Raw genomic sequence first — 25000 nt, 5'->3', positions numbered from 1 at the left:
TACACACTGCACACGTCCGTCGACGGATGACGGAGAGCGTGTCTGACTTATTGGGCACGCAATCCGATTGGCCGACGTACTTTTTGACTTGTTGTCGGAGGCAATGGAGCCGACGGAACGGATTGACCAACGATGAATTTCAAGAGCCCCCCCCCCGATGCAAAGTCGATGAGATCCATCGACGGACGTGTACAGTGGCGGGGCCTTGGCGCGGCGTAAGGCAACGATTCTGCCCTGGAAGAGGAATCCATGTTGCCCAGAGCTCTTCATCAGGAGCGCCTGAATCAAAGCGCTGTGAGCAGATGTTAGTTCTCACGTTATGAAAAAACCCTGTGGCTCAGCCAGCTGCCTAGCATCTGCACACACGCTCGGACAAAGTCTCGGAGCCTCGCGTGAGTGCGCTGACGAGCTTGATCTTAAGAGGCAGAGCCAACATTAAACAAACCGAGGTCAGGAGACCTCATGGGGAACTAGAACCTTGCCTGGGTGATGCATTGTATTTGCAAAAGCACACATGAAAAAATGAATAATGAAAGCGAAAGAGAGAGCCGAAAGAAGTTAGCTAGCTGCAAAAAGTCCGGACCCTAAAGACTTTGGGCCCGGAGTTGTTGGGAGTTAATTCACTCTCAGACTTCACTGCGATGTTTGAGCTAGCTAAAGCTCACATTTCAGCGTGTCCGCGGGACCCAACGGCTTCAAAACCTCTGGAGTACGCAGTCGGCGGATCCCTTCTGTGGTTCCTGGGTGCTCTGTGCGTTGGCAGGCAGCGACTAACTTCGAACTGAAACGAGCACACGCACACACACACACACACACACACACACACACACACACACACACACACACACACACACACACACACACACACACACACACACACACACACACACCTCTGTCCCTGTTAGTGCAGATGTTTGAACTCTTCTGTATGGATGTCTCCAGGGCTGAGTGTCTTAGCCAGCTGCTGCGACTCACAATGTGGCAATGTGTGTGTGTGTGTGTGTGTGTGTGTGTGTGTGTGTGTGCGTGAGTGTGAGTGTGTTAATATGTGCCGTGTGTGTGAGTGAGTGAGTGTAGATACATGCCATGAATGTATGTTTGTGACATACTGTATGTGGTCATTCGGCGCACGTGTGTGTTTGTGTGTGTGTGTACATGAGGTTGCGAGAGATCCGAGCAGCCACACACACACACACACACACACACACACACACACACACACACACACACACACACTTGTTCTTCTTTTTTTATTATATGGGCCTGCATTACGCCCAGACTTCTAAAGTACACTCAAGATGCCTCACAAGATCTGTGTGTGCGTGTGTGTGTGTGTGTGTGTGTGTGTGTGTGTGTGTGCGTGCGTGTGCACGTTAATCCCCACTGAAAAAATGCATTTCAAAAACAAACCACAGCACAAACTAACCCAAGAAGAGGATAAGCAGATAAACCAGTTCCTTAACCGCAGGAGAGAGGGGGAGAGGGAAAGAGGGGGAGCGAGAGAGAGCGATTAACTGCAATCACTCGATGGCTAGTGAGAGATGATTCATTTGAGCCTCGATCGCCCCAACCTCCCCCCCGTCTCATTTGCTCAAATGTGCCAAGTGCTCCGGTTGTCTGGCGTTCCTCCCAACGCTCTCTGTCAAGAGAGGGGAGAGAGGAGGGATGAGAGGGGGGAGAGAGAGGAGAAAGATGAGAGAGGGGAGAGGAAAGGAGAGCGAGGAGAGCACAGAAGAGAGGCGAGAGGAGGGAGGAGAGAGGAGATAGGGGACAAGAGGAGAGAGGAGGGGAGAGGAGAGAGGAGGGATAGGAGGGGAGAGGAGAGAGGAGAGAAAGGAGAGAGCGGAAAGAGGAGAGGAGACATTGAAGGAGAGAGAAAAGGGGAGAGGGGAGGAGAGAGGAGAGAAGAAGAGAGGAAGAGAGCAGAAAGTAGTTCAGAGAGAGAATAGAGAACGAATAGTTCTGCAAGTGCTGCCAGTATTTTCCCAACCCAAATGAGTTACACTGAAGTGTTGCCAGGAGCCGTCATCATGCATGGCACCAACATCTACACCAAAATAAAGACAATCACTCAGGAATCAACACTCGACGTTGAACCTCAAACTTCGCTCATTCGGTGCACGGGCGTGTGTGTTTAGGATTTGATGGTGGTAACTCCCTTTTGCTGGGGTCTATTTGTTTCTTTCTGGTTGCCCACTTGTCTTAATTTAAGTGAAACCGCATGTGTGTTTGAAGGCAGTGTATTGACCGTCCGAGGGTAGACACCCACCATGGGTCCAAGGTGATTGTTTGTGAATGATTAGAAACTTAAGAGGAGGTTTCTTGGTGAGTGGGTTTCCACTGTCAATAATATGGGGTAACACTTTACCTTAAGGGTGAATTCATTATCCTTCACAGTAATAAGCATAGCCGTTATTTAACTGTTAACAAATGCTCTACTTATTTATGCTGTTCATGTTTACAAATGGTGTTTATGTTGACTAAGTTAATGGTGTTCATGTTAGCTAAGATATTATATATTCTTTATTTAGTAGGGTTAGCTCCACCCTCAACAACGTTAATAAGCATTATTATATGCAAATGCTATATAATACTGCTTATTAATGAATCAACTAATGTTAAGTAATGCACCTTTACTATAAAACAATACTGTATCACCTGATGTATCTAAGATAAAGATATATATAAGGCATATTCCAGATACAGAACAACAATATATAGATATGTACAACACAATAATTCATAGATCTCTGTGCATTAATCCAACGCATAAATCATACGCTGCACAAATTTGATGAACAATCCGAAAAATAACTTTTCCTCGGTAGCCTTCGAGTGCGGCCGCGTTCCAACTCTTTTCCGTGGAACTATTCCGCCCGGTCAGCGGTTTCACTATTAAGACGGCTTTCCTCTGTTTCCCTGTCTCACGGAGACGGCTAACTTCTCCGGCGATCGGCTAATAAATCATCGCGGATTGACAGGAGTATTGTGTCTGAGCTGCGGAGGACTGAACTAGTCGTTTTACACGCCTCACGCACACACAAAAAACCCACAAGCACACACGTTGGTAAAGAAATACACATACACATACATACACGTAACCAGATGTGTGTTCGCACACGTGCACGTATACACAGACACGTACTCACACAAACAGATGTGCTTTAACACACGTGCACAAACCAGCACCTGTTTCTCATTAACACACGCATACGATAATGAGTGCACACACACCCAAACATACACATACAAGCACACATGCATGATACATGCACACATGTGTGTGTATATACACAAACATACATGAGCATACGCACACAGAGACACGCACACACGTGCATGCAAACACCCATTCATGCAAACGCACAATCTCTCTCGCTCACACACACACACACGCCCAGTCCCACATGAAGACAGATTCGCAATCACACAATCACACGGACACGCAACGACATGAATGTGTACACGAGCTACACCGTGATTCCCGCAGGCCTTTTCCAAAGCGTCCATATGCTGCAGGATGAGCGAGCGAGGCAGCGAGAGAGAGAGAGAGAGCAGGCAGTGTTGCAGCCATGCAAAAATAAACGGCCTTAATCCAGGTTATCACCGAGGAGTTACGCGCACGCGATACCGCGATGTAATCTGCTCAGAAACGCAAACATCCACTCGTCTGATATTTCCTTTTTATGTGTCGACACACAACTTCAGTTGCAAAGGATTCTTTCATCTTGTGTCGAGGAGCCGCGGGATGAACTGCCTTAGCTAGCAGATGAGTAGCGCGCTACGAGCTCCTAGCTGCGCTGCGCCGTCGTAGCAGCGAGCTAACCGTAAAAACCCTTGATAACAACTCTGCGATGTTCCCGATTGAATTAGGGTGAACGTACAAAAGGGGTGAACAATAATACAGCAATGCTTATTTGGGTAAGGGGAAGTTTCTCCCTTGGGTTACACACTGGATACGTTCAATTACAATGCTTTTCAAACACGTTGCGATTTTTTAAATGCGCTTGTTAAACATTGGAAGTTTCAGTTAGCCCAGGGCGAGTGTTCGATTCCCTCTATGTTCTGGCTCAGAAGTCGGGGTAGTCTCACCATAGTACCATCTGAAGGTTCTGGGTTCAAATCCCAATGTCCGCAGCCAAGCTGTCGTCATCCTTGGGCAAGGTTAACGGTAAATGGATGCATCTACTTCACCCGTTCATACACACACCGACAGCGGTGTCAACCACGCAAGGCAACAGCCAGCTCGTCGGGAGCACTTGCAAACAGGAGGCCTTTTCCAAAGCGTCCATATGCTGCAGGATGAGCGAGCGAGGCAGCGAGAGAGAGAGAGAGAGCAGGCAGTGTTGCAGCCATGCAAAAATAAACGGCCTTAATCCAGGTTATCACCGAGGAGTTACGCGCACGCGATACCGCAATGTAATCTGCTCAGAAACGCAAACATCCACTCGTCTGATATTTCCTTTTTATGTGTCGACACACAACTTCAGTTGCAAAGGATTCTTTCATCTTGTGTCGAGGAGCCGCGGGATGAACTGCCTTAGCTAGCAGATGAGTAGCGCGCTACGAGCTCCTAGCTGCGCTGCGCCGTCGTAGCAGCGAGCTAACCGTAAAAACCCTCGATAACAACTCTGCGATGTTCCCGATTGAATTAGGGTGAACGTACAAAAGGGGTGAACAATAATACAGCAATGCTTATTTGGGTAAGGGGAAGTTTCTCCCTTGGGTTACACACTGGATACGTTCAATTACAATGCTTTTCAAACACGTTGCGATTTTTTAAATGCGCTTGTTAAACATTGGAAGTTTCAGTTAGCCCAGGGCGAGTGTTCGATTCCCTCTATGTTCTGGCTCAGAAGTCGGGGTAGTCTCACCATAGTACCATCGGAAGGTTCTGGGTTCAAATCCCAATGTCCGCAGCCAAGCTGTCGTCATCCTTGGGCAAGGTTAACGGTAAATGGATGCATCTACTTCACCCGTTCATACACACACCGACAGCGGTGTCAACCACGCAAGGCAACAGCCAGCTCGTCGGGAGCACTTACGGTGAGGTGCCTTGCCCAGGGACAACTCGACATTCAGCTAGGGGGAGCCGGGGATCGAACCAGCAACCTTCCGGTTACCAGCCGACCCGCTCTACCTCCTGAGCCACATGCCGCCCATCTGAAGGTTCTGGTTTTCCACCCCAATGTCTGCAGCCAAGCTGTCGTCATCCTTGCCTAAAGCACCTTCCCAGCTCCATAATGAAGATTAATTAGTTATAAAACAACCTTAATAGTAGTAGCTATGTAATAAACAATGGACACGTCGTTCACATAGCTTAATGCAACGGACCAATGTAAATCAATAGAGAGTATTCCTAGTTGTGACTCATTGCCAAAGGGGAGGTCGGTTATTAGTTTAAGCAAACAATGTTTCACCACGATCCATCGTCTCGTGTGTGTGTTCGGCGGGTCGCAGGAGGAGGAAAAAAAGAATGCTTTCAGTCGCCATGGAAACTCGGCCTACTTAATGGTCCTCTACAACCTCCGTATTAACAAAACCATCCGCCATTATGAGCGCGGATTCCTCCCCATTAATACCGGCATAAATCAAACGCACGGCGCTGCCTCTGCTAATGCTAGCAGAGGCCGAAGAGGGGAGAAAAGAAAGTGGGAGGATTTACACATGTACCCATTTTTTTCCCCTCGTTGGGACCCAAGCTCTTTTGTTTTATCCTCTCACCTCTTTCCTCTGCCCTCTCTTATCGTTAATCGCTCATCTCTCCTCTCCTCATTTCTCTCTCTCATCTCCTCCATCTTCTCCCCTCTCCCCTTTCTCTTCCACTCTCTCGCCTCCTCTCTCTCCTAACCCATCTTGTCTCTTCTCTCTCTCCTCCCCTCTCTCCTCCCCTTTCTCTCGTCTCTCTGCACTCTCCTCCCCCCCCCCCCCCCCACACCTCCTCTCCAAGACCTCACCCCTTGGTCTCCAGAAAGATGGGGTTGAACAGATTGATGGCGGTACCAATTACGCCCTAATGGCTCCATCGCGCCCCGGAGAAGAATAAAGAAATAATCTAGAGAGTTAGCAGAAGCGATGAGACCTGATGGTGCGTTGAGGTGACGGAGGAAGAATGAGGGGCTCCGCTTTTTCAGAAGGTTGTAGCACTTAAATAATTTTTAAGCACTTTAAAAATGGTACTTAGCATTTGTGTAGCGTCTTTCCCTTAGCTTTCTTTGTTGTGAACGGGGAATGGGTTAACCTAGCGGTTGTTAGTGCTTGGCACTTGGTTCTATGGACAACCTTACTGTACCGAAAGCGATTGTAAGTGGCTTTGGATGAAGGCATCTGGTAAATGCCCTATGGCAGAACTACAATACTTGTGGAAATCATGGAAGCTCTGCAGAATCATCAGGGCCAATGAAATAGATAAATAACAGGATGACCCCAAAGATAAAAGCTACACACACACACAGGGTACAGAGAGTCAACCAACCGCTTTTCACACTTTGACCAGTCTTTTGCATCTCACCTTCTGGCTCAAAGTCACACCACACAACCTGACCCCATTTACCGGAGAGCTGATTGGTAAATGGACTGGATTTGTACAACGCATTTCTAACCATAGGCTACTCAAAGCGCTTTACAATATGGCCTTACATACATACACAGAGTCAAATCATACTCACACACAGACATGACCAAACACACACAGAGCCACGGCATTTCTTTCCCCATGACGTCGTCTATCGTCCACCATTCTGTTTCCAAACGGCGTCACCGCCCAGCATTTTTGTTGTCCAATGGCGTCATCGTCCGCCATTTTGTTTCCCGACGTTGTTTTTTTTTTTTTTTTTTTTACCTGAGAACACAGGAGTAGTGTCCTTGGTCCTCGAGCTCCGCCGGCCGGAACCAGATGGCGTCCTCCTCCTTGCTGGTGCGCGTTCCGTCGAAGCTGATTGGCTCCTCGAAGTCCCCGTGGCCGGAGCTCTTGTACCACATGAGGCTGAGCCCGGCGCCCTGGGCGTGGGTGTAGTTGGCGCGGATGTAGCCATAGAACAGGGCGCACTTGATCCTCACGGGCTCCCCCAGCAGCACCTTGTACTTCAGGTAGTCCACCGACCAATCGGTGCAGCCGTCCACTGCGGAGAGAGGAAGAAGGGGAGAAGGGGGAGGAAGGAGGGAGGGAGGGAGGGAGGGGGGAGGAAGGAAGGGGAGGAAGGAAGGGGAGGAAGGAAGGAAGAGAGGAGGATTAGTTGTGACATGGTTGGGCCTTAAGAGTGTTGTGGACGATCCTCCCGTTGTTTACGGGACGGGAGAGGCAGAAGACAGTTGGTATCACCGCAGTGAGCGCAACAAAAGGAGAATTATGTAAATCATGGGAATGGAGTTTGGCGAGGTGGCGGCAGACGTTCTCAACAGCGGCCTTCTGATGCCTGTTCACACGCACTTGCCAGTGTTGCTTGTACTGTAATCAATCAAAAATGACGTTTGCCTTTTTTTTTTTAATCGCACCTACTGGGCTCAGGCGATGGAGTGAAGGGCCCAATATTCCCAGACTCAACGGGGCCAGGATTCAAACTGGCCGTGTGGGCAAAACGCTCTTCGCAGTGGGATGGATTTGTTAACACACAGCCGGCGAGAGTCAATACCGAGGCAGCTAATGTATTTTTTATGAAAGAACAGGAAAATAACCCTTTTTTGCTGTTGTGCCGGTTCAAAGCCGTGTTTCTTTTTTATCGGGCAGAAAACTGTCAGGCGATTGCTGCAAATAAATGTAGTAAGAGTAGAAAATTCTCCATTAGTTGGCAATATGTCCGTCCCCCCCCTCGCCATAAATCTAATTTCACTTTTAACCGTTGTTTCCGGTTTCCTGTTTCCTGGCCAGCGTTTCCAGTAAAGGTTCATGAGGATTTCTGTTTTGATTTATGCCACGGACTCAATCCTCTAGATAAGTCTGCTGGCAAACTAACGCACGCACTCTTTTTTTGACGACGTACTTCCCCTGACATTTATCCCGATAGATCGGGATCGGAAACTTTAAAGAACATCGCAAATGCAATTAAAAAACTGAACTGATTCTGTGTTCCTCCTATGCTCTTCAAAACCTCTTTGTTGCGGTTCCCAGTTATGTTCCCCAGACACCGGAAAATGTGCCTTCTGCTGATATTGCTCCACATTTGTACTCCCCCCCCCCCCCCCCCCCCCCCGAGAATAAAAGCTGCAAGGTCTCCCTGTTCCGACGTATGATAAAGTCAGCCCGTCAAGAAAGAGAAAAACATCAGAAAAACGGCAGAATGAATTATTGATAGGGATCAGGAAAAAAGTGCATTGTCTTTTTCCTGTGCATGGCTCATATCTGATGGCGGACCATCCTGTCCAGAATCCAGAGTTTTACGGACAGCGACTCAAAGTTAATAAAATGCCAGACCGGTCCGGACCAGTGGCTGGAAATGAAGCGGGGCAATCGTCATATAAACCAGGTGTGAAAGTGAGTGGAAATAAAATGGATTATTCGCACCAGATGTTACATTTCGATGATCCACCTGGCAGCAGTCAGTTTGGTTTGCGTTCAAGGTTTTTGCCAAAGACCTACTTTTTGAATCGGGAGTTCACTATTCTGGGTCCACTGTGTTCTGTGATCCCGCTCTGGCTCAGTTAGACTCTGCATAGCCTCCACCCTCCACCCCTCTGACGCACCTTCTGGCACTTAATGTATGCACTTAATGCATGTTGTACGTCCTGGTACTTAATGTACGCACTCATTGTATGTTCTGTTCTGGAACTTAATGCACACACTTATTGTGTGTTGTACGTCCTGGCACTTAATGCACGCACTTATTGTATGTTGTACGTTCTGGTACTTAATGTACACACTTATTGTGTGTTGTATGTCCTGGCCCTTAATGCACGCACTTATTGTATGTTGTACGTTCTGGTACTTAATCTACACACTTATTGTGTGTTGTATGTCCTGGCACTTAATGCACGCACTTATTGTGTGTCGCATGTCCTGGCACTTAATGTACACACTTATTGTGTGTCGCACGTCCTGGCACTTAATGTACGCACTAATTGTATGTTGTGTGTCTTGGCACATTTTTTTTTGAACTTTTCTTTGAATGTAAATGTAACACAATGTACGACGTGTTATTCTTCCCGCATGGGTTGGACGACTGAAAATAAGGATCCCTATCGTCTTCCTAAGCGGGCTTTATAAAACGGCAACACAGACGCAGTTTAAAGGACCGAGGGAGGGGTTTTGATGAGGCCGTCAGTGTGGCATGCGGACAGAGGAGGGCGACACTGATGCTCAGTGTCGACACTGAGCATCAAAGCATTCGTGTCACTGGCAGGGTTGTGGATGGATATTTGCCCGTGGCACATCGATGTTGGTTTAAGTGAACGCAGTGTAGTTACTGAGATAACGGCTGGTCTGGACTTGAGGATCAGAGGGGATGACTGGGAGCAGAGACGCTGGGATACTGATGTTGGTGACAAGGAGGGGAGATATGCGTTCATTTACATTTTACGTTTGGGGCATTCACCAGTCGCTTTTATCCGAAGCGACTTACACACATTCACACACCACCATGCATGGCGACAGCTACTTCGTCGGGGAGAGGTTGGGTGAGGTGTCTTGCTCAGGGACACCTCGAAACTCGGCTAGGAGGAGCCTAGCCGGGCCTACACCAGAGCCAAGGCCACCATGACAGCGCTCATTCAAAAAACGTCGGCGACCAACATACGCTCGACACACGTCGGGCACACACTCCCAAACAACTCAAAGTGAATAATAATGATAACAGACCTTATCGGTGTGGCACTTCAAACAAAAACAAAAAAGGTGTTTAAAGGGCTTCGATAGACACGCTAAAAACAATTACTTTAGTCTGAATTGGAAACAAACGAATCGATGGCAAGAGGGAAGCGTGGACGCTAACAAGCCGGCTTCCTTTAGTTTTCTAGACTAACCACACAATATAAATAAAACAGTGTCTTAATCACCGCTGTGGCATCGTACAGCATTACCCTACGCTATGCCGATACGAGGCTACACGCGAGAGTCTCCGTTCCTGTGCTTCACTTCGGTGCATTGCCGCGTTAAAAAATAAATAAACAAAATGGCAGCTGGCGAGGGCAGCTGCGAGCGAGCTTGTCAGGCGCCACTAATTGAGGCTGCAGAAGAAGAAGGAGAGTGTGTGTGTGTGTGTGTGTGTGTGCGTGTGTGTGTGCGTGTTCGTGTGTGTGCCCGCGTGCTCATACAGACGTGAGGCAAGAAGACGTAGAAGCGGAGCAGTACAACCAGGAGAGGCGATCAGGAGTTTTTCTACCAAGAATCTCAACTAAAGGACTTTCAGAACCTGTGATGAAAACCCAGAGCCCTCTACGCCCCTGTTCACACAACACCGAGAATTCAAGGCCTCCAGGGAAGACCGCCTGGGAACAAGGCGAAGCTAAGGCCCAGAGGTTCTGGGTTTGAACCTCTGATGTCCACAGTCTGCTGGGACCCTCAGAGCAGGAGAGACCCCCCATCTCCTGCCTGCTCCTGAAGTCCACGGATCCACCTCTATTCACTAGAGGCTGTGGATAAAGGTGTCTGCCTAATGGATCAATAATAGTGAAACTTTTGTGGTCAATGAGTTTATAAAATGTATAATTCCGGTTTCTTTCTGTATGGAATCGTTTCTTTTTGTCTTTGCAGGATCAGGTGTGGCGTCCGTGCTTGCATTGCTTTTAAAAATGAAACTGTGTGTGTGTGTGTGTGTGTGTGTGTGTGTGTGTGTGTGTGTTTGCATTGTTTTAAAATGACACTGTGTGTGTGTGTGATAGCATTTCTTTAAAAAGGACACTGCGTGTTTGTGTGCGTGCGTGTGTGCTAACATTAAAAATAACACTATGTGTGTGTCTGTGTGTGTGTGTGTGTGTGGGTGTGTTTGCTCGCAAAAAGGACACCCTGTGTGTGACTGTGCGGCATCACTATGGCAACCAACGGGCCCCCCCTCATTTATCAACAACTGGCTAATTAGTTTGTGTGGTAGAGATAAGTTGAGGATGGCGCAGATCTTACAGAGTGCAATACATCACACACACACACACACACACACACACACACACACACACACACACACACACACACACACACACACACACACACACACACACACACACACACACACACACACACACACACACACACAGATGGGCTCGTTCCACTCACGGCTAAGCGTCCTAATTAAAACACAATTCTGCCGTTGTGTTTCTTTTGTCACGAGTTGACAATTTCCGACGGCCCTTTTTTTTCGTGTTCCTCTCTTTCCGACTCGACGGAGAACCGCAGAACCGCTCAGAGTCGACGATAGGTCGTTGTTACGGTTATTATAATAATAACATAACACACTGTGCGGCTGCGTACTATTTGTACCTCTGCGATGACTAATAGTTTGGAAGAGAAATCCATTCCTAATTGATTCCTCGCTCGCCTTTGTGCTGATGCATGAAGCTGTCCTACCTTACTTCTCCCTGTCTTTCTACCTGGCCATTTAGTATCTCTCTATCTCTGTCTATCCACCTAGTATCTATCGCTCTATTTATCTATTTACCTGTCTTTCTATTTAGTATCCTCTATCAATCAAGTATTTGTCGGTCTATCTACTTATCTATCTATCGACCTAACGATCTAGTATCTAACTCTCTACCTAAAATCCTCCATTTATCGATCTAGTTTCGGTCTATCCATCTAGCATCTATCTCATTTTTTCTCTCCATCCATCTACCCATCGTCCCTCCATCTCTCTCCAGCCATCATCTCTCCATCTCTCTACTTCCTTACATCTCTCTCCATGTCTCTCTCTCTCAATCCATCCATCCATCTTCCTGCCATCGCACACTCTTTCCCTCTCTCTCTCTCTCTCTCTCTCTCTCCAATCCATCGATCCATCATCCCTCAGTCCCTCTCTCTCTCCCTCCATCATCCCTCTCTCTCTCCATCTCTCTCTCTTCTCTGTCCATCATCCCTCAGTCCCTCTCCCTCTCTCTCTCTCTCTCTCTCTCTCTCTCTCTCTCTCTGTCTCTCTCTCTCTCACTCTGTCCCTCTCTCCCTCTCTCCCTCTCTCTCACTCCTCTCTGTCCATCATCCCTCAGTCCCTCTCTCTCTCCCTCCATCATCCCTCTCTCTCTCCATCCCTCGCTCGCTCTCTCTTGGCAGCGAATACAAATAGAGTGCAGCGCCTAATTGAACCCAATTAACGTCTCCCTGCTCAGCAGACAGACCCAAGCTGTTGGTGGCTCGCTGGCGAGGCCGGCAGCCCGTCTGCCGAGCCACCAGACACACAAACACGCAGGAGACACCGTGGCCTGCGTCAGAGCCGCTACAAGCCACCGGTCTCTCCCCCCGTGAACACAGAGGGGTGGAGGTTAAGAGAGAGGGGAGACAAAGAGACGACCCTGACTTTGCTTATCAAGAGTGACGTTACATATGTATCGGTTTGTTTGGTTGTTAAATGGTGGAAAGGTTGACGTTCACCACAAACACGACAGGCTGCTTTTTTTAACGGGTGACGTCTGAATTTAGTGTAGGAGAGAGGCAGCCTCTTGCGTTTGTGGGGAACCTCTACCATTCCACCATTTAACAACCAACAAACCAATACATACTGATTTAATGTCACTCTTGATAAGCAAAGAGAGCGGGAGAGAGAGAGAGAGAGAGAGAGAGAGAGAGAGAGAGAGAGAGAGAGAGAGAGAGAGAGAGAGAGAGAGAGAGAGAGTGGGAGGGAAGTATGGTAGGTAGGTAGATCGATACAGTAGATAGATGGTAACTACTGTAAACATTGAAAGAGCCCGAATGAAGAGAGAAAAAACGCTCCTTAGCTGGTGCAGTGCAGTTGGTTTTAAATAAGGCTCAAAAATAGCTCACATGCAATGGGAAGCAAACCTTTATATACCTCAATAGTCTCTCCCTCTCTCTCTCTCTGTTGTATGAAGTACACTGTGACTGTCCCGTCTCTGACTCCACAGAGTCCTTTCCCCCCCCCCCCCCCCCCCCCTCTCTCATTCTGTCTCTCTATCTCTCTCTCAGCCCGGCGTCCAATCGCATAAGCTCAATGTTGCTGGTAGTGGCGGGCAACAGATTGTGTTTTTGGCCCCCGAGAACGTTGTGTTGTACAATGTTCTTTTGGTTTTTGTTTGTGTGTGTGTGTCTGTGTGTGTGTGTGTGTGTGTGTGTGTGTGTGTGTGTGTGTGTGTGTGTGTGTGCGTGTGTGCGTGTGTGCGTGTGTGTGCGTGCGTGTGCTTGCGTGTGTTAACCTCTCTCCATCTAAAACCACAATTTGCATTTAAATGGTGTCGGTTGTCAATGAGCGAGCGAGCGAGCGAGCAAGAGAGAGAGGGAGAGCAGATGAAGACGAAGATGAAGGGTTATGAGGGCAAAACCCGCCAACGAGACGTGCGTGCGAACGGTAGGTAGCTAGCTTGTTTTCTCTTCCTTCTTTTCGGCTGTTTTTGCGGTGAATGAAGTGCGGGAAAAGGCGTTCGGTTAAATGTCACCGCCGTTGTGAAAGCGGCATTTGGATGGCGTCCGGGTGAATAAAGGCATTAACCCGCCATTTTGATTAAGGATGAGGCGTCAAACTGCTTTTATGCAACCCGTCTTGACACCAATAACACACAGGGGTGCTTTTCATTAACTTCAACCAAATGGCACCATGTCATAGTGTTTCTTTCTCGATGTCCGACCGGGCAAATTAAACCGCTTGCATAGCTGGAAATGATATAGTCGACATTTTGGAGGGAAATTCGAATTAGCATTAGCACCGGTTAAAACGACGGAGGAAAAACAAACAAAAAGCGAAAAACAGTTGGTCATTTTTTATAGTCTACATTTTGGAGGGGAAATTCGAATTAGCATCAGCATCGGTTACAACGATGAAGGAGGAAAAACAAACAACAAAAATGAGAAAACAGTTTTTGTTGTTGTGGAAACAGCATTTGGAACAAGTGTTGGAACGCATTCGGAGCAGACTTGGCTCCGGGTTTACGATTGAGTGCCTCTTTCGTCCAACATTAATAGTCTTGATTTTGGAAACAAGCCCCCCCCCCCCCCCCCCCCACAAAACGAAACGGAGGGGGGATGCACGACGCACGTGGATATGGTGGGGATGCCCTGCCCCCCCCCCCGACGAGAGTTCACTCGCTCATCTGAGGACCAGAGAGGGGCCTTATGGTACGCCCCCCCCCTCCTCCCACCTGACCCTCACCTCTTCCCTCCCCCACAGTCGTACTCTCAAGCTGTCTACTTTAACCAAAACAGCTTTGGGACTCGTCAATAATTACATAAATTAATGAATACTTAAATAAGCTCTGAATATAACTGAAGGGAAAAAAATAACTAAGGACATGAGTGTGCACATGGGGACATTAGAGTGTGAACAAGTTGTCACATGAAAGGACACACACACACACACACACACACACACACTACTACACACTACTAAATCTTCCATCCCCATCGGCGTCACTGCCTTTCCTTCCCAAGTAAGCGAAGGCAAGCACATACAAATTAACACACAGAATAAACCACACAATCCCTCATGCACGCACGCACACACAGACACAAATACACACACGGACACAACTGAACAGCCGTACAATTAAGACTGCGCCTCCCCCAGTCCTGTTGGCAATGCACTCAAGCTCAGAGAGTGTTTGTGTGTGTGTGTGTGTGTGTGTGTGTGTGTGTGTGTGTGTGTGTGTATATCGGGCTGTGTCATGCTTGTGAGAGAATGACTCAGATCTCCCCCACCTCTTTCTCACACACACACACACACACACACGCACACACACACACACCGAGTGTGTGTGTGTGTTTTGTGAGCCCACCGCAAAATGAGCGCACACACACCCACGCACCGAGTGTGTGTGTGTGTGTGTGTGTGTGTTTTGTGAGCCCACCGCAAAATGAGCGCACACACACCCACGCACCGAGTGTGTGTGTGTGTGTGTGTGTGTGTTTTGTGAGCCCACTGCAAAATGAGCGCGAGTAGCCCAGATGGAGGAGGTTCAGCTGGGTCACATGACCACCCATTCCCCCCATCTGCCCTCGCGTCTATTGCCACGGCGTCTTGTGTGAAACAATAGCAGGGCCATCTCTCTCGAAATGCAATTATTAATTAAATGTATGATTTTTTCCCTTTTTCTCATTCGCCCTCTAGACAACTTCGACTGATATTCCGAAAAAGTCAGTGAATTTCAAAAAATATCATGATACGAGTCAGTAAAGAAAATGTGTGCCAATATAATTGTATTGATTTATTTAACGTCAGTCTTTTTATTCCATTCTCTCTCTTTCATTCTCTTTCTCGAGCCAACAACAACCGATTTTCCAATAAAGTCAAAAAGTATGCCCATTTTTTATTATATTCTCTCTCTCCCTCCCTCTCTCTCTCTCTCCACCTGTCCCCCCCCCCTCTCTCTCTCTCTCTCTCTCTCTCTCTCTCTCTCTCTCTCTCTCTCTCTCTCTCTCTCTCTCTCTCTCTCTCTCTCTCTCTCTCTCTCTCCACCTGTCCCCCCCCCCCCCTCTCTCTCTCTCTCTCTCTCTCTCTCTCTCTCTCTCTCTCTCTCTCTCTCTCTCTCTCTCTCTCTCTCTCTCTCTCTCTCTCTCTCTCTCCACCTGTCCCCCCCCCTCTCTCTCTCTCTCTCTCTCTCTCTCTCTCTCTCTCTCTCTCTCTCTCTCCACCTGTCCCCCCCCCTCTCTCTCCACCTGTCCCCCCCCCTCTCTCTCTCTCTCTCTCTCTCTCTCTCTCTCTCTAACCCTGTCTCTCTCTCCCTCTCTCTCTCCCCCTCTCTCTCTAACCCTCCCTCTCTCACCCTCTCTCTCTCTCTCTCTCTCTCTCTCCCTCTCTCTCTCCCTCCGCTATCGTACTCTCTCTCTCTCATTCACTTTCAATTTGGACTATACTGTCTGTGACTCTCTTAACCAAACAAGTGGGTATGAGGACTTGGGCATCTTCATTCCCCCCAAACTATTACCCGGGAACAGAGTTCCATATCTGTACAGCGTATGGTTTCAACCACCACGCCATCCAATAATAAAACAGGAGGAACGAAAAGAAGGAGTACAAGAAGAGAAACGAACTGCAGCTGCAGTGGTAACTTAGCAACAACAGGAATAGTAAAGTTAACAGTAAAAATATCGGTACTGGTTTGAATTGTACTGGTAGAGTTGGGTTGAGTGAGGGCATGACTTTAAAACAAAAGTATTCCTTGGTGAATCTGTCTGTAAATCATAAAAATGGTGGTTATGTAAGCTGGCTGGGTGCGTTGGTGGTAGTGTGATGTGTTACGTATTCTCTTGCATGGCGTTCTGAATATTCGGTCTCATATTTCATACTCTCATTGTATCTCAAGGAATACTTAATAGATTCTAAAGTGTATTAGACCTTTTGTGTATTCGAAACATTCTAATATGAATGGTGGTCTTCTTAGTGGATGACACTTAGGAATCGTTAGCTTTATCTTGCAGATAACACTGACCTCTCCCTGGTAAAAAAAATACTTAGACATTTATTATATTGAATTTGTCGTTTTTTATTACTGTTATATTACAGGTAAATTCACCTCGAATTGGTGGCACCGGTAACTATATTTCAAATATGTCTCTGCCTTCCACTCTCTCAGTGGAAGGCAGACTCTCTATCCCCTCAAATGTAATCTCACACACATCTTTTTCCCAACGTCGCTCTCTCTCTCTCTCTCTCTCTCTCTCGCTCTCCCTCTCACTTTTTGAGATTTTTTTTATATCTCAGACTCAATTCTTGTTTCACCTTTGGGTAACCCTCTCCTTGCAGCATCCCTCACACGCGCGTGCACACACACACACACACACACACACACACACACACACACACACGCGCGTGCACACACACACACACACACACACACACACACACACACACACACACACACACACACACACACACACACACACACACACACAATCTCTCTCTCTCTCGCCCTCTCGCTCTCTCTCTCCCTCCTTATCCCTCCCGCTCTCCATCTCTCCATCGCTGAGCCTTTTCACACAACTCTCGAACGCAAGTGGAGGTGTTTTGGAAGGTGTCTTTGAGGTAGCAAGAGGAGGAGAGAGAGGGAGGGAGAACGAGGAGGGAGAGAGAGAGAGAGACAGTGGGAGAGGGAGAGAATGTTACTGAGAGAGAACAACCGAGAGCAAGATTGATAAAAAGACAGTGAGTGAGAGAGAAAAAACTGAAATAAGAGAGAGAGAGAGAGAGAGAGAGGGAGAGAGAGAGAGAGAGAGAGAGAGAGAAAGAAGTTAAGAGGAAGAGAGACACAGAGTTTCTGAATGAGTGATTAAGTGAGGGACAGATTGAGCGAGAGAGAGAGAGAGAGAGAGAGAGAGAGAGAGGGAGAGACTAAGTAAGCAAGAGAGGGAGAAACAGCCAAGCAATACAAAGACAGCAAGAGAGGGACGTAGAGGCTGAGCGAAGCGAGAGAGAGAGTGAGCGAGCGAGTTAACAAACAAGAGATGACTCAAGCTTCCAATCTCCCCCCCCCCCCCCTTGTTGTCCTCGAGGACCCTGTGGGTCCCCGGAGGACATTGACGGCGCCGTTCTCCGTCGCCGCAGTAACGGGCGGATAACCCCCCCGCTGAGAGGTCAGGGGGGCAGGGGTCCCGGGCGCCAAGGTCAATTGGCGAGCGTTGACGAGCGCCAGCAGGAAAAGCGACTTGATTGATTTCTTCTGCTATGGATTGTCCCACGTGTCTGTGTGTCTGTGTGTGTGTGTGTGTGTGTGTGTGTGTGTGTGTGTTCTTTTAGTCCGTCGCCAAGGCGATAATCACAGCACTTACATCAGAGAGCAGGGAGAAATGTGTCAGCTACATACAAATATATAATCTCACACACACACACACACACACACACACACACACACACACACACACACACACACACACACACACACACACACACACACACACACACACACACACACACACCCACACACACACACACACACACACACACACACACACACACACACACACACACTCGATGAATACATAAGCATACAATTGCTCACACACACATACACACAAACACAAATTCATCCACAACAAATATGAGCACAGACGTTAAAAAAGAAACAGAGTAATTTGTCGACAAAGTCATTTAAACCCGCCTCCAAAGAGATATTGGAGAGGGGTGAAAAAGACAAAAACATTTAAAATAGAGACATAATAAATTCTCCCTCAGTCTGCATCGTCTCACTCTTGTCAAGTTAAGAGAGATTGAACCATCGGAAAAACAGTTGAAAAGAAGAAAGAGAAAAGAAAACGGATGAAGTAATGTTTGTGTATGGGTGACCACATAGCCCTTTTCCCAAACATGGTATTGACTTAAAAATATTATCTTTCCACTCAAAACTCAAAAATAATCAACCACACTTATTCTGTTCAACCACTTGAATAAAAAACAATAAAGTCGAGGTTCAGGCGGGACTGCAACAATATTGGCAAGCAAATACGTCCTTTGTATTTCCTTCATTGACTGTTTATTTAAGTAGAAAATTACAATTGCTTGGGAAATTGGAAAAGGACTGCGTGTGTTTGCCGGAAAATTTCGGTTAAAAGAATGTTGGTTTGGGGGATAAGTGCAGCTTCAGCGGCTAAACATTGAGTTTTGAGAGGATTTTTTTAAGTATCAACTGCTGTTTCTGTTCTGTAAACTCCACAACAAAATCCATACAATGGTGGCAAACAGAAGGTAGACCTTTACATTATGAGTTTATTTCTGTTCCATAATTACTCAGGAGAGCAAAGCGTGCAGTCAGGTGACTCTCGACTTACTTATTAAGTTAGCATGCTAGCTTTACCATTAGTTTTTAAATTGAGTCATGAATTGATTTCCAAGGTAGGCGCTGTAAATGTTAGTTATTTTCTACCCGTTTTGTCAGTCCTGTTTACTTCCAAAAAGGACTTCTCATAAATCCTAAAACTTAAATCAAACCTTCTGCAATACCTACTTATATAAAAATTAGGAGCAAAATCAAGAATTTATTTTTAATAACAACAATCTTTGTTGGCTATTTCGTTGGCACAAGGAACATTCTTAGGATTCATTATCACTTTCTGCTGCTGTTGTTTCACTCACCGTCTCTGGCAAGCTCTACTTCAATAACTGCAGGCTAAGAAGATTTCTTTGGGGAACATACACACAAGACGATATTGTGGACTCATGAAAGACGGCTACACTAGCGGAGAGGTTGACAAGCATAGCTTAGCCGTCAAAGACAAGATCGCTACAGGCCTTTAAAAGCTGTAGATTGAAAAACAACTTTGCCTCTCCAAGCCTCTAAACCTGCTCCTATCCGTCAGAAGATGTTGTTGTTTCCTTCACATAAAGAAAATACAGAATGCTTTTACCACAGGAGGAATATTCAGCTGTATAAATCAAAATGTTAACAGATCACTTCAAAACGAAGAGGAGGGGGAAGAATATATGACTAAAGGATAGCATTAATAAAAATAACAAATCTAATATGAACAATAAATATACATCTATATCTGCACAAAATAAATCAATCTAAACAAACTAAGGTAAAATCAAGCTAATATATATTTCCATGATGAACATAAGAAATGTGTAGGTAAAGGAGCCACAAACTGAAGGAAATGAACATTAAATATAGACCACACGTCCTGGGAATTGTTCCCATTTTAGAAAACACAGGAATCTAAAAATACTTCAACAAATAGACAGGGGTCTATTTGTTGATTTTACACCATAAGCAGGCATCATGAACAATAGATTCCGTATTCAAGTTGTCTCCTTTGGCTTGATTTTTGCTGGTTTAACAAAAGCTTAAAATACTCATAATAGTAAACCATTTGGCATGTACCTCCCTACATTTTACTATAGTCCTACATTTCGAAATTATGAATAGGCAAAACATAAATATGTTCCTTTTATTTTATTTCAGAAATAATAATATCAGTTATTTTGTTGATATACGGACGGCTAAACTACAAATGTCTTAGATTTAATTTCACAAATATTGCCGCCTTAAAGTAATAGTCCCTGTGCTGGCTTGACAAGATAGTGCTTGAGGTAAAAGGAAAAAATACAACTAAATCTTCTCTTTAAACTGCCCTGGAGGAAGGAAGTATTTCAGTTGTTGCGTAAGCGCTACAAGAGAGCCACGCTAAATCAATCAAACCAAAACCCTTGGAGCTAGCACTAGCAACAAATGCTTAGCTTGTTAACGAGCAAGATTTGTGAGTTATATTCTGGTTCTTTTTGGTTTCACGAAATAATGAACGCTTGAGTTTGAAGGTATCAAAGCTAACGTGCCAAAAAAAAATGGCAGTTGGGATGGCACTAGTGACGGGATATCTAATTCCCCTGCCGAGATCCATATCGGGGGGGAAATGAATTAGCTTTTTTATTTTTTCACTTTCGAGGCGCAGACATCGAAGCAGAAGATGGGTAATTGCTTTAAGGCCTCCCATGGGGATTCGGGGAAAGTTAACGAATTCAAACGCACATTACTTGACATTTCCTGGCTACTTTTGATTAAACACTTTAAACGCCTGCTACCCTTGTCTCAGGGAAAAATGATACTTTAAAATTGAATTCACGGGACAAAAAGTGACAAATAATTGCGTTATATGAGACACATATTGTGTTCAATGAATATCGCCTAGGAATAAAATGGCTAATTTGTTGTATTTGAGAATCACGCAAACCGTAAGCTAATTTCCATTGCTAAAGAGCGAAAATATATACACTCACCAAGTTTTGTTTTTTTACCTCAATCTACATTGACAGAAACAAACAGACTTGTAACAGGAGTTACGTCCAATTTTCTGCAAGTACTTGAAGCCTCGTCCAGCTTTCTGAATTTCATTAAAACAGCAGAAAATTGATTTCTTTGAGGCTTTTTGTTCCATGCCCCTCGGTCTAGTTGTGAAAGTGCAGGTGAATAACTATTCTGTGTATGTGTGTGTATGTGTGGTGTGTGTGTGTGTGTGTGTGTGTGTGTGTGTGTGTGTGTGTGTGTGTGTGTGTGTGTGTGTGTGTGTGTGTGTGTGTGTGTGTGTGTGTGTGTGTGTGTTCAGTGTGTGTGTGTGTGTGTGTGTGTGTGTGTGTTCAGTGTGTGTGTGTTATTGTATATGTTCAGTGTGTGTACGTGTGTGTGTATGTATGTTCATTGTGTGTGTGAGTGTGTGTGAGTGTGTTCAGTGTGTGTGTGTTAGTGTGTATGTTCAGTGTGTGTGTCTGTGTGTGTGTGTCTTTGTGTTCAGTCTGTGCGTGTTTATGTTCAGTGTGTGTGTCTGTGTGTGTGTGTGTATTTTCAGTGTGTGCGTTTGTATGTTCATTGTGTGTATGTCTGTGTGTGCATGATAGCTCATTGCATGTGTGTGTGTGTGTGTTTGGTTTGTCTGTGTGTGTGTGTGTGTAGACATATGACTTTCCCTGTGTGTGTGCTCTAGTGTCACGACTAACAGTGACCTCATACCTTAACTACAATTAACTATGAAGACTTACATATACACGGTAAAGAGTTCAGACCAGAAACAGAAACATTGAGTCAAACTCAGCCTCATACGCCCGGCACACAAGCGTGATGTGATTCATGCGAGCATTAGCGGAAGAGCTACATGATTAGCATAAGAGCTCCATTGTACAGCAAGCGGCAAGGGACAAAAAGAGAGGGGTGAGGGCGGTCATTATAATGGAGGCGCTGCAGAAATCCTGTCAGCTATTGGACAGGATGCCATCCAAGGTCGAGGGAGATTAACCACAGCCATGACTAAACAGTCTGGGTAATGATTACCAGGATTCTCCTCCGCTCTCTCTCTCTCTCTCTCTCTCTCTCTCTCTCTCTCTCTCTCTCTCTCTCTCATACATTACTCTAATCAGTCTCTCTCTCTCCCTTAAAATCGTACCCCTCTCTCTCTCTCTCTCTCTCTCCCTCTCTCTCTCTCTCATACATTACCTTAATCAGTCTCTCTCTCTCTCTCTCTCTCTCTCTCTCTCCCTCTCAAATTGCACTCTTCTCAGTCTCTCTCTCTCATCCTCCCTCCATCCCCAACCAGCACGTGCCCACCATGCGCATGAGGGAGAGGAATAAAGAGGGGGAGGAGGGGGGGAGAGAGAGAGATACGAAGAGGAAGGGAGGAGCGAGAGAGAGACGAAGAGGAAACGCCAGAGAGAGAGAGAGATAGAGATGAAGAGGAGGAAAGTAAAGAGAGAAAGATGTAGAGAGCGTGAGAGAGAGAGAGAGAGAGAGAGAGAGAGAGAGAGAGAGAGAGAGAGAGAGAGAGAGAGAGAGAGAGAGAGAGAGAGAGAATGAATATATGAATGCTGATCAGCACCCTGGTCTTTAATCAAGGAGTTACATAATATGACTTTGGTTTCTCTCCTTCCATCTCTCTCTCTCTCTCTCTCTCTCTCTCTCTCTCTCTCTCTCTCTCTCTCTCCCCTCCCTCGCTATCTCTTCCCCTCTCCTCTCCTCCCCTTCCTCCCTCCCTCTCTCTTTCTTCATCGCTCTCTCTCTCTCTCTCTCTCTCTCTCTCTCTCTCTCTCTCTCTCTCTCTCTCTCTCTCTCTCTCTCTCTCTGTCATACATTACTCTAATCTGTCTCTCTCTCTCCCTTAAAATCGTACCTCTCTCTCTGTCTCTCTCCCTCCCTTCCTCTCTCCGTCCTCTTTCCCTTCCCCCTCTCTCTCTCTCTCTCTCCTCCCCTTCCTCTCACCCTTCCTTCCTACCTCCCGCTCCCTCTGTAATCTGCCCCCTTTCCTCTCCCTCCCCTCCCTCCCTCCCCCCTCTCATCTATACTATATGGCGCTGTATGTGCTATATGGTGATCAGGAGTCTCTGCAGAGAGTCTTTGGACACCAGACAGCGATAGGAGAACGATTAAAAACGCAAGAACTAACACCAAACGGGGGGTGGGACAGAGGGGCCCATATCCAGTTGAATCCAGTACGTTTCCTGTCCTGATCTCGAGAAACAGTCGGTATGAGAATCACTACTCACGCAGTAAGCACTTTTCCCCTCCTCCCCCCACCCCCCACAGCCCCAACACACACACACACACACACACACACACACACACACACACACACACACACACACACACACACACACACACACACACACACACACACACACACACACACGCGCCCCCCCCCCCCCCCCCCCCCCCCCCCCCTATAGCGGCTGTGTCATGTATATTATCGTACACGTTTGTCTCGTTCTCAGGAGAGGGAGTTGTACTGTACATGCCGCAAAGCATTCTGGGAAAGGATGCCTCTCTCCGTGTTCACCCCGGAGACGACAGAAAGACAGATCTGACTTCGTCAACCTTAATTAAAAAGGTCTGTACGGCGTGTACACACACACACACACACACACACACACACACACACACACACACACACACACACACACACACACACACACACACACACACACACACACACACACACACACACACACACACAATACCTTGACACAATGTGATGCATAAACTCGCCAACAGAACAAAAGAAAAAGGGCAACGCTAACACCAGTGCAACTGTTAACCTCCTGAATGGGGCTAGGTCAGACCTGGAGGTTTACGTCATCGCCTTGGGCATGCGTTCTACCAGCCAATGTCTCTCGCACTCTCTCTCTTTCTGGGAAGTTAAGGACTAGCTGCACCTTCCAACAAGGAGCTATTTACAGTTTATTTTTCACCGCCATGACAATGAGCGTGCCGTCGACTAAAGCCAGGTTTGTTTGGGACATTTCAGCTCTCTCTCTCTCTCTCTCTCTCTCCCCCCCTCTCTCTCTCTCTCTCTCTCTCTCTCTCTCTCTCTCTCTCTCTCTCTCTCTCTCTCTCTCTCTCTCTCTCTCTCTCTCTCTCTCTCTCTCTCTCTCTCTCTCTCTCTCTCTCTCTCTCTCTCTCTCTCTCTCTCTCTCTCTCTCTCCCTCCCTCCCTCCCTCCCTCCCTCCCTCCCTCCCTCCCTCCCTCCCCGGGGTACAACAGCGAGAGCATGGCATGAAGCTTCCTCTGAGAAAGTTGAAAACATCTTTACCGATCAACACACACAGTAATGCTGTGTGTGTTTGTTTACATGCGTGTGTGTGTGTTTGTGTGTGTGCGCGTGCATGCGTTTAAGAAGAATTTTAATCCGTCCACACAGAATGTTTTAGGAGATAATTAACCGCCTCTGCTTTCATCTTCGGTTTTTTCAAACAGCCATGTTCACAACACTTTCTTCCCGCAAAAAAATGATTTCCCTTCACGGACAATAGGAAACCGTGAAAGCTTTGGACACTTTTACTCTGAAATCACGAAGCAACACATGACTGACAACATCGACCACGAGGTCAGAGCTGAATCTTGTGTGGTTTGGCGGTGGGGATAGGCGTCAAGGTGAAACAAGTGGAAACAGACTCCATTAGCCTTCATTTATAATTAATTTATGTAAGTGTGCACAGTGGGGGGGGGGGGGGGGTTCTGATTACGATGAAGTCGGAGACGATAAGTAAGATACAGCTTTTTTTATCCCCCCGAGGAAAGTCCAGGTGTTACGGCAGCGGGACAGGGAGAGAACGAGAGAAGGTAAAAAAAATACAATATGAATACAAATTAGAATATCCCGCAACAAACTGTAAATATACACCGATACTCTGGGTGAATCGAATGAGCCAAATGAAGATGTAAAATGCAAACCAGGGATTTACATATTTGGTAAGACGGTGAGTTAAACTGTTTGTTAGTTATTAAGATAATATCTGTTGTAATAAACTGTTATTTTACGCCTTGGGGCTAGCTGACACTGAAGCTAATTTGCGGTCGAATTGTTTGTCGTTTTATCGGTTGATCCTTAGATTGTAAAAAGCAAAAGCGATAAAACAGATCAGTGTCACAATTCGGCGACTTCCGAAAGAAAAGCAGAAAGGACGATTCAGGACGTTAACAAACAAAAACGACTTCAAACCAGGCAGATTTG

General features: G+C 46.5%; 1 protein-coding gene across 1 annotated transcript in view; it reads right to left on the bottom strand.

The window, feature by feature from the left end:
• LOC115542622 (interleukin-1 receptor accessory protein-like 1-B) overlaps positions 1-25000 on the bottom strand; it is a 204087-nt gene that overhangs the window by 109255 nt on the left and 69832 nt on the right. Inside the window, exon 3 of the mRNA XM_030354949.1 lies at positions 6842-7121. Coding sequence (XP_030210809.1) covers positions 6842-7121 — 280 coding nt within the window. The remainder of the gene's footprint in view (positions 1-6841; positions 7122-25000) is intronic.

The sequence above is a fragment of the Gadus morhua genome, chromosome 4 (genome assembly GCF_902167405.1).
Source record: "Gadus morhua chromosome 4, gadMor3.0, whole genome shotgun sequence".
In the NCBI taxonomy this organism is placed as follows: Eukaryota; Metazoa; Chordata; class Actinopteri; order Gadiformes; family Gadidae; genus Gadus; species Gadus morhua.
Note: the sequence above shows the minus strand (reverse complement) of the source record. Positions and strands in the feature narration are given on the sequence as shown.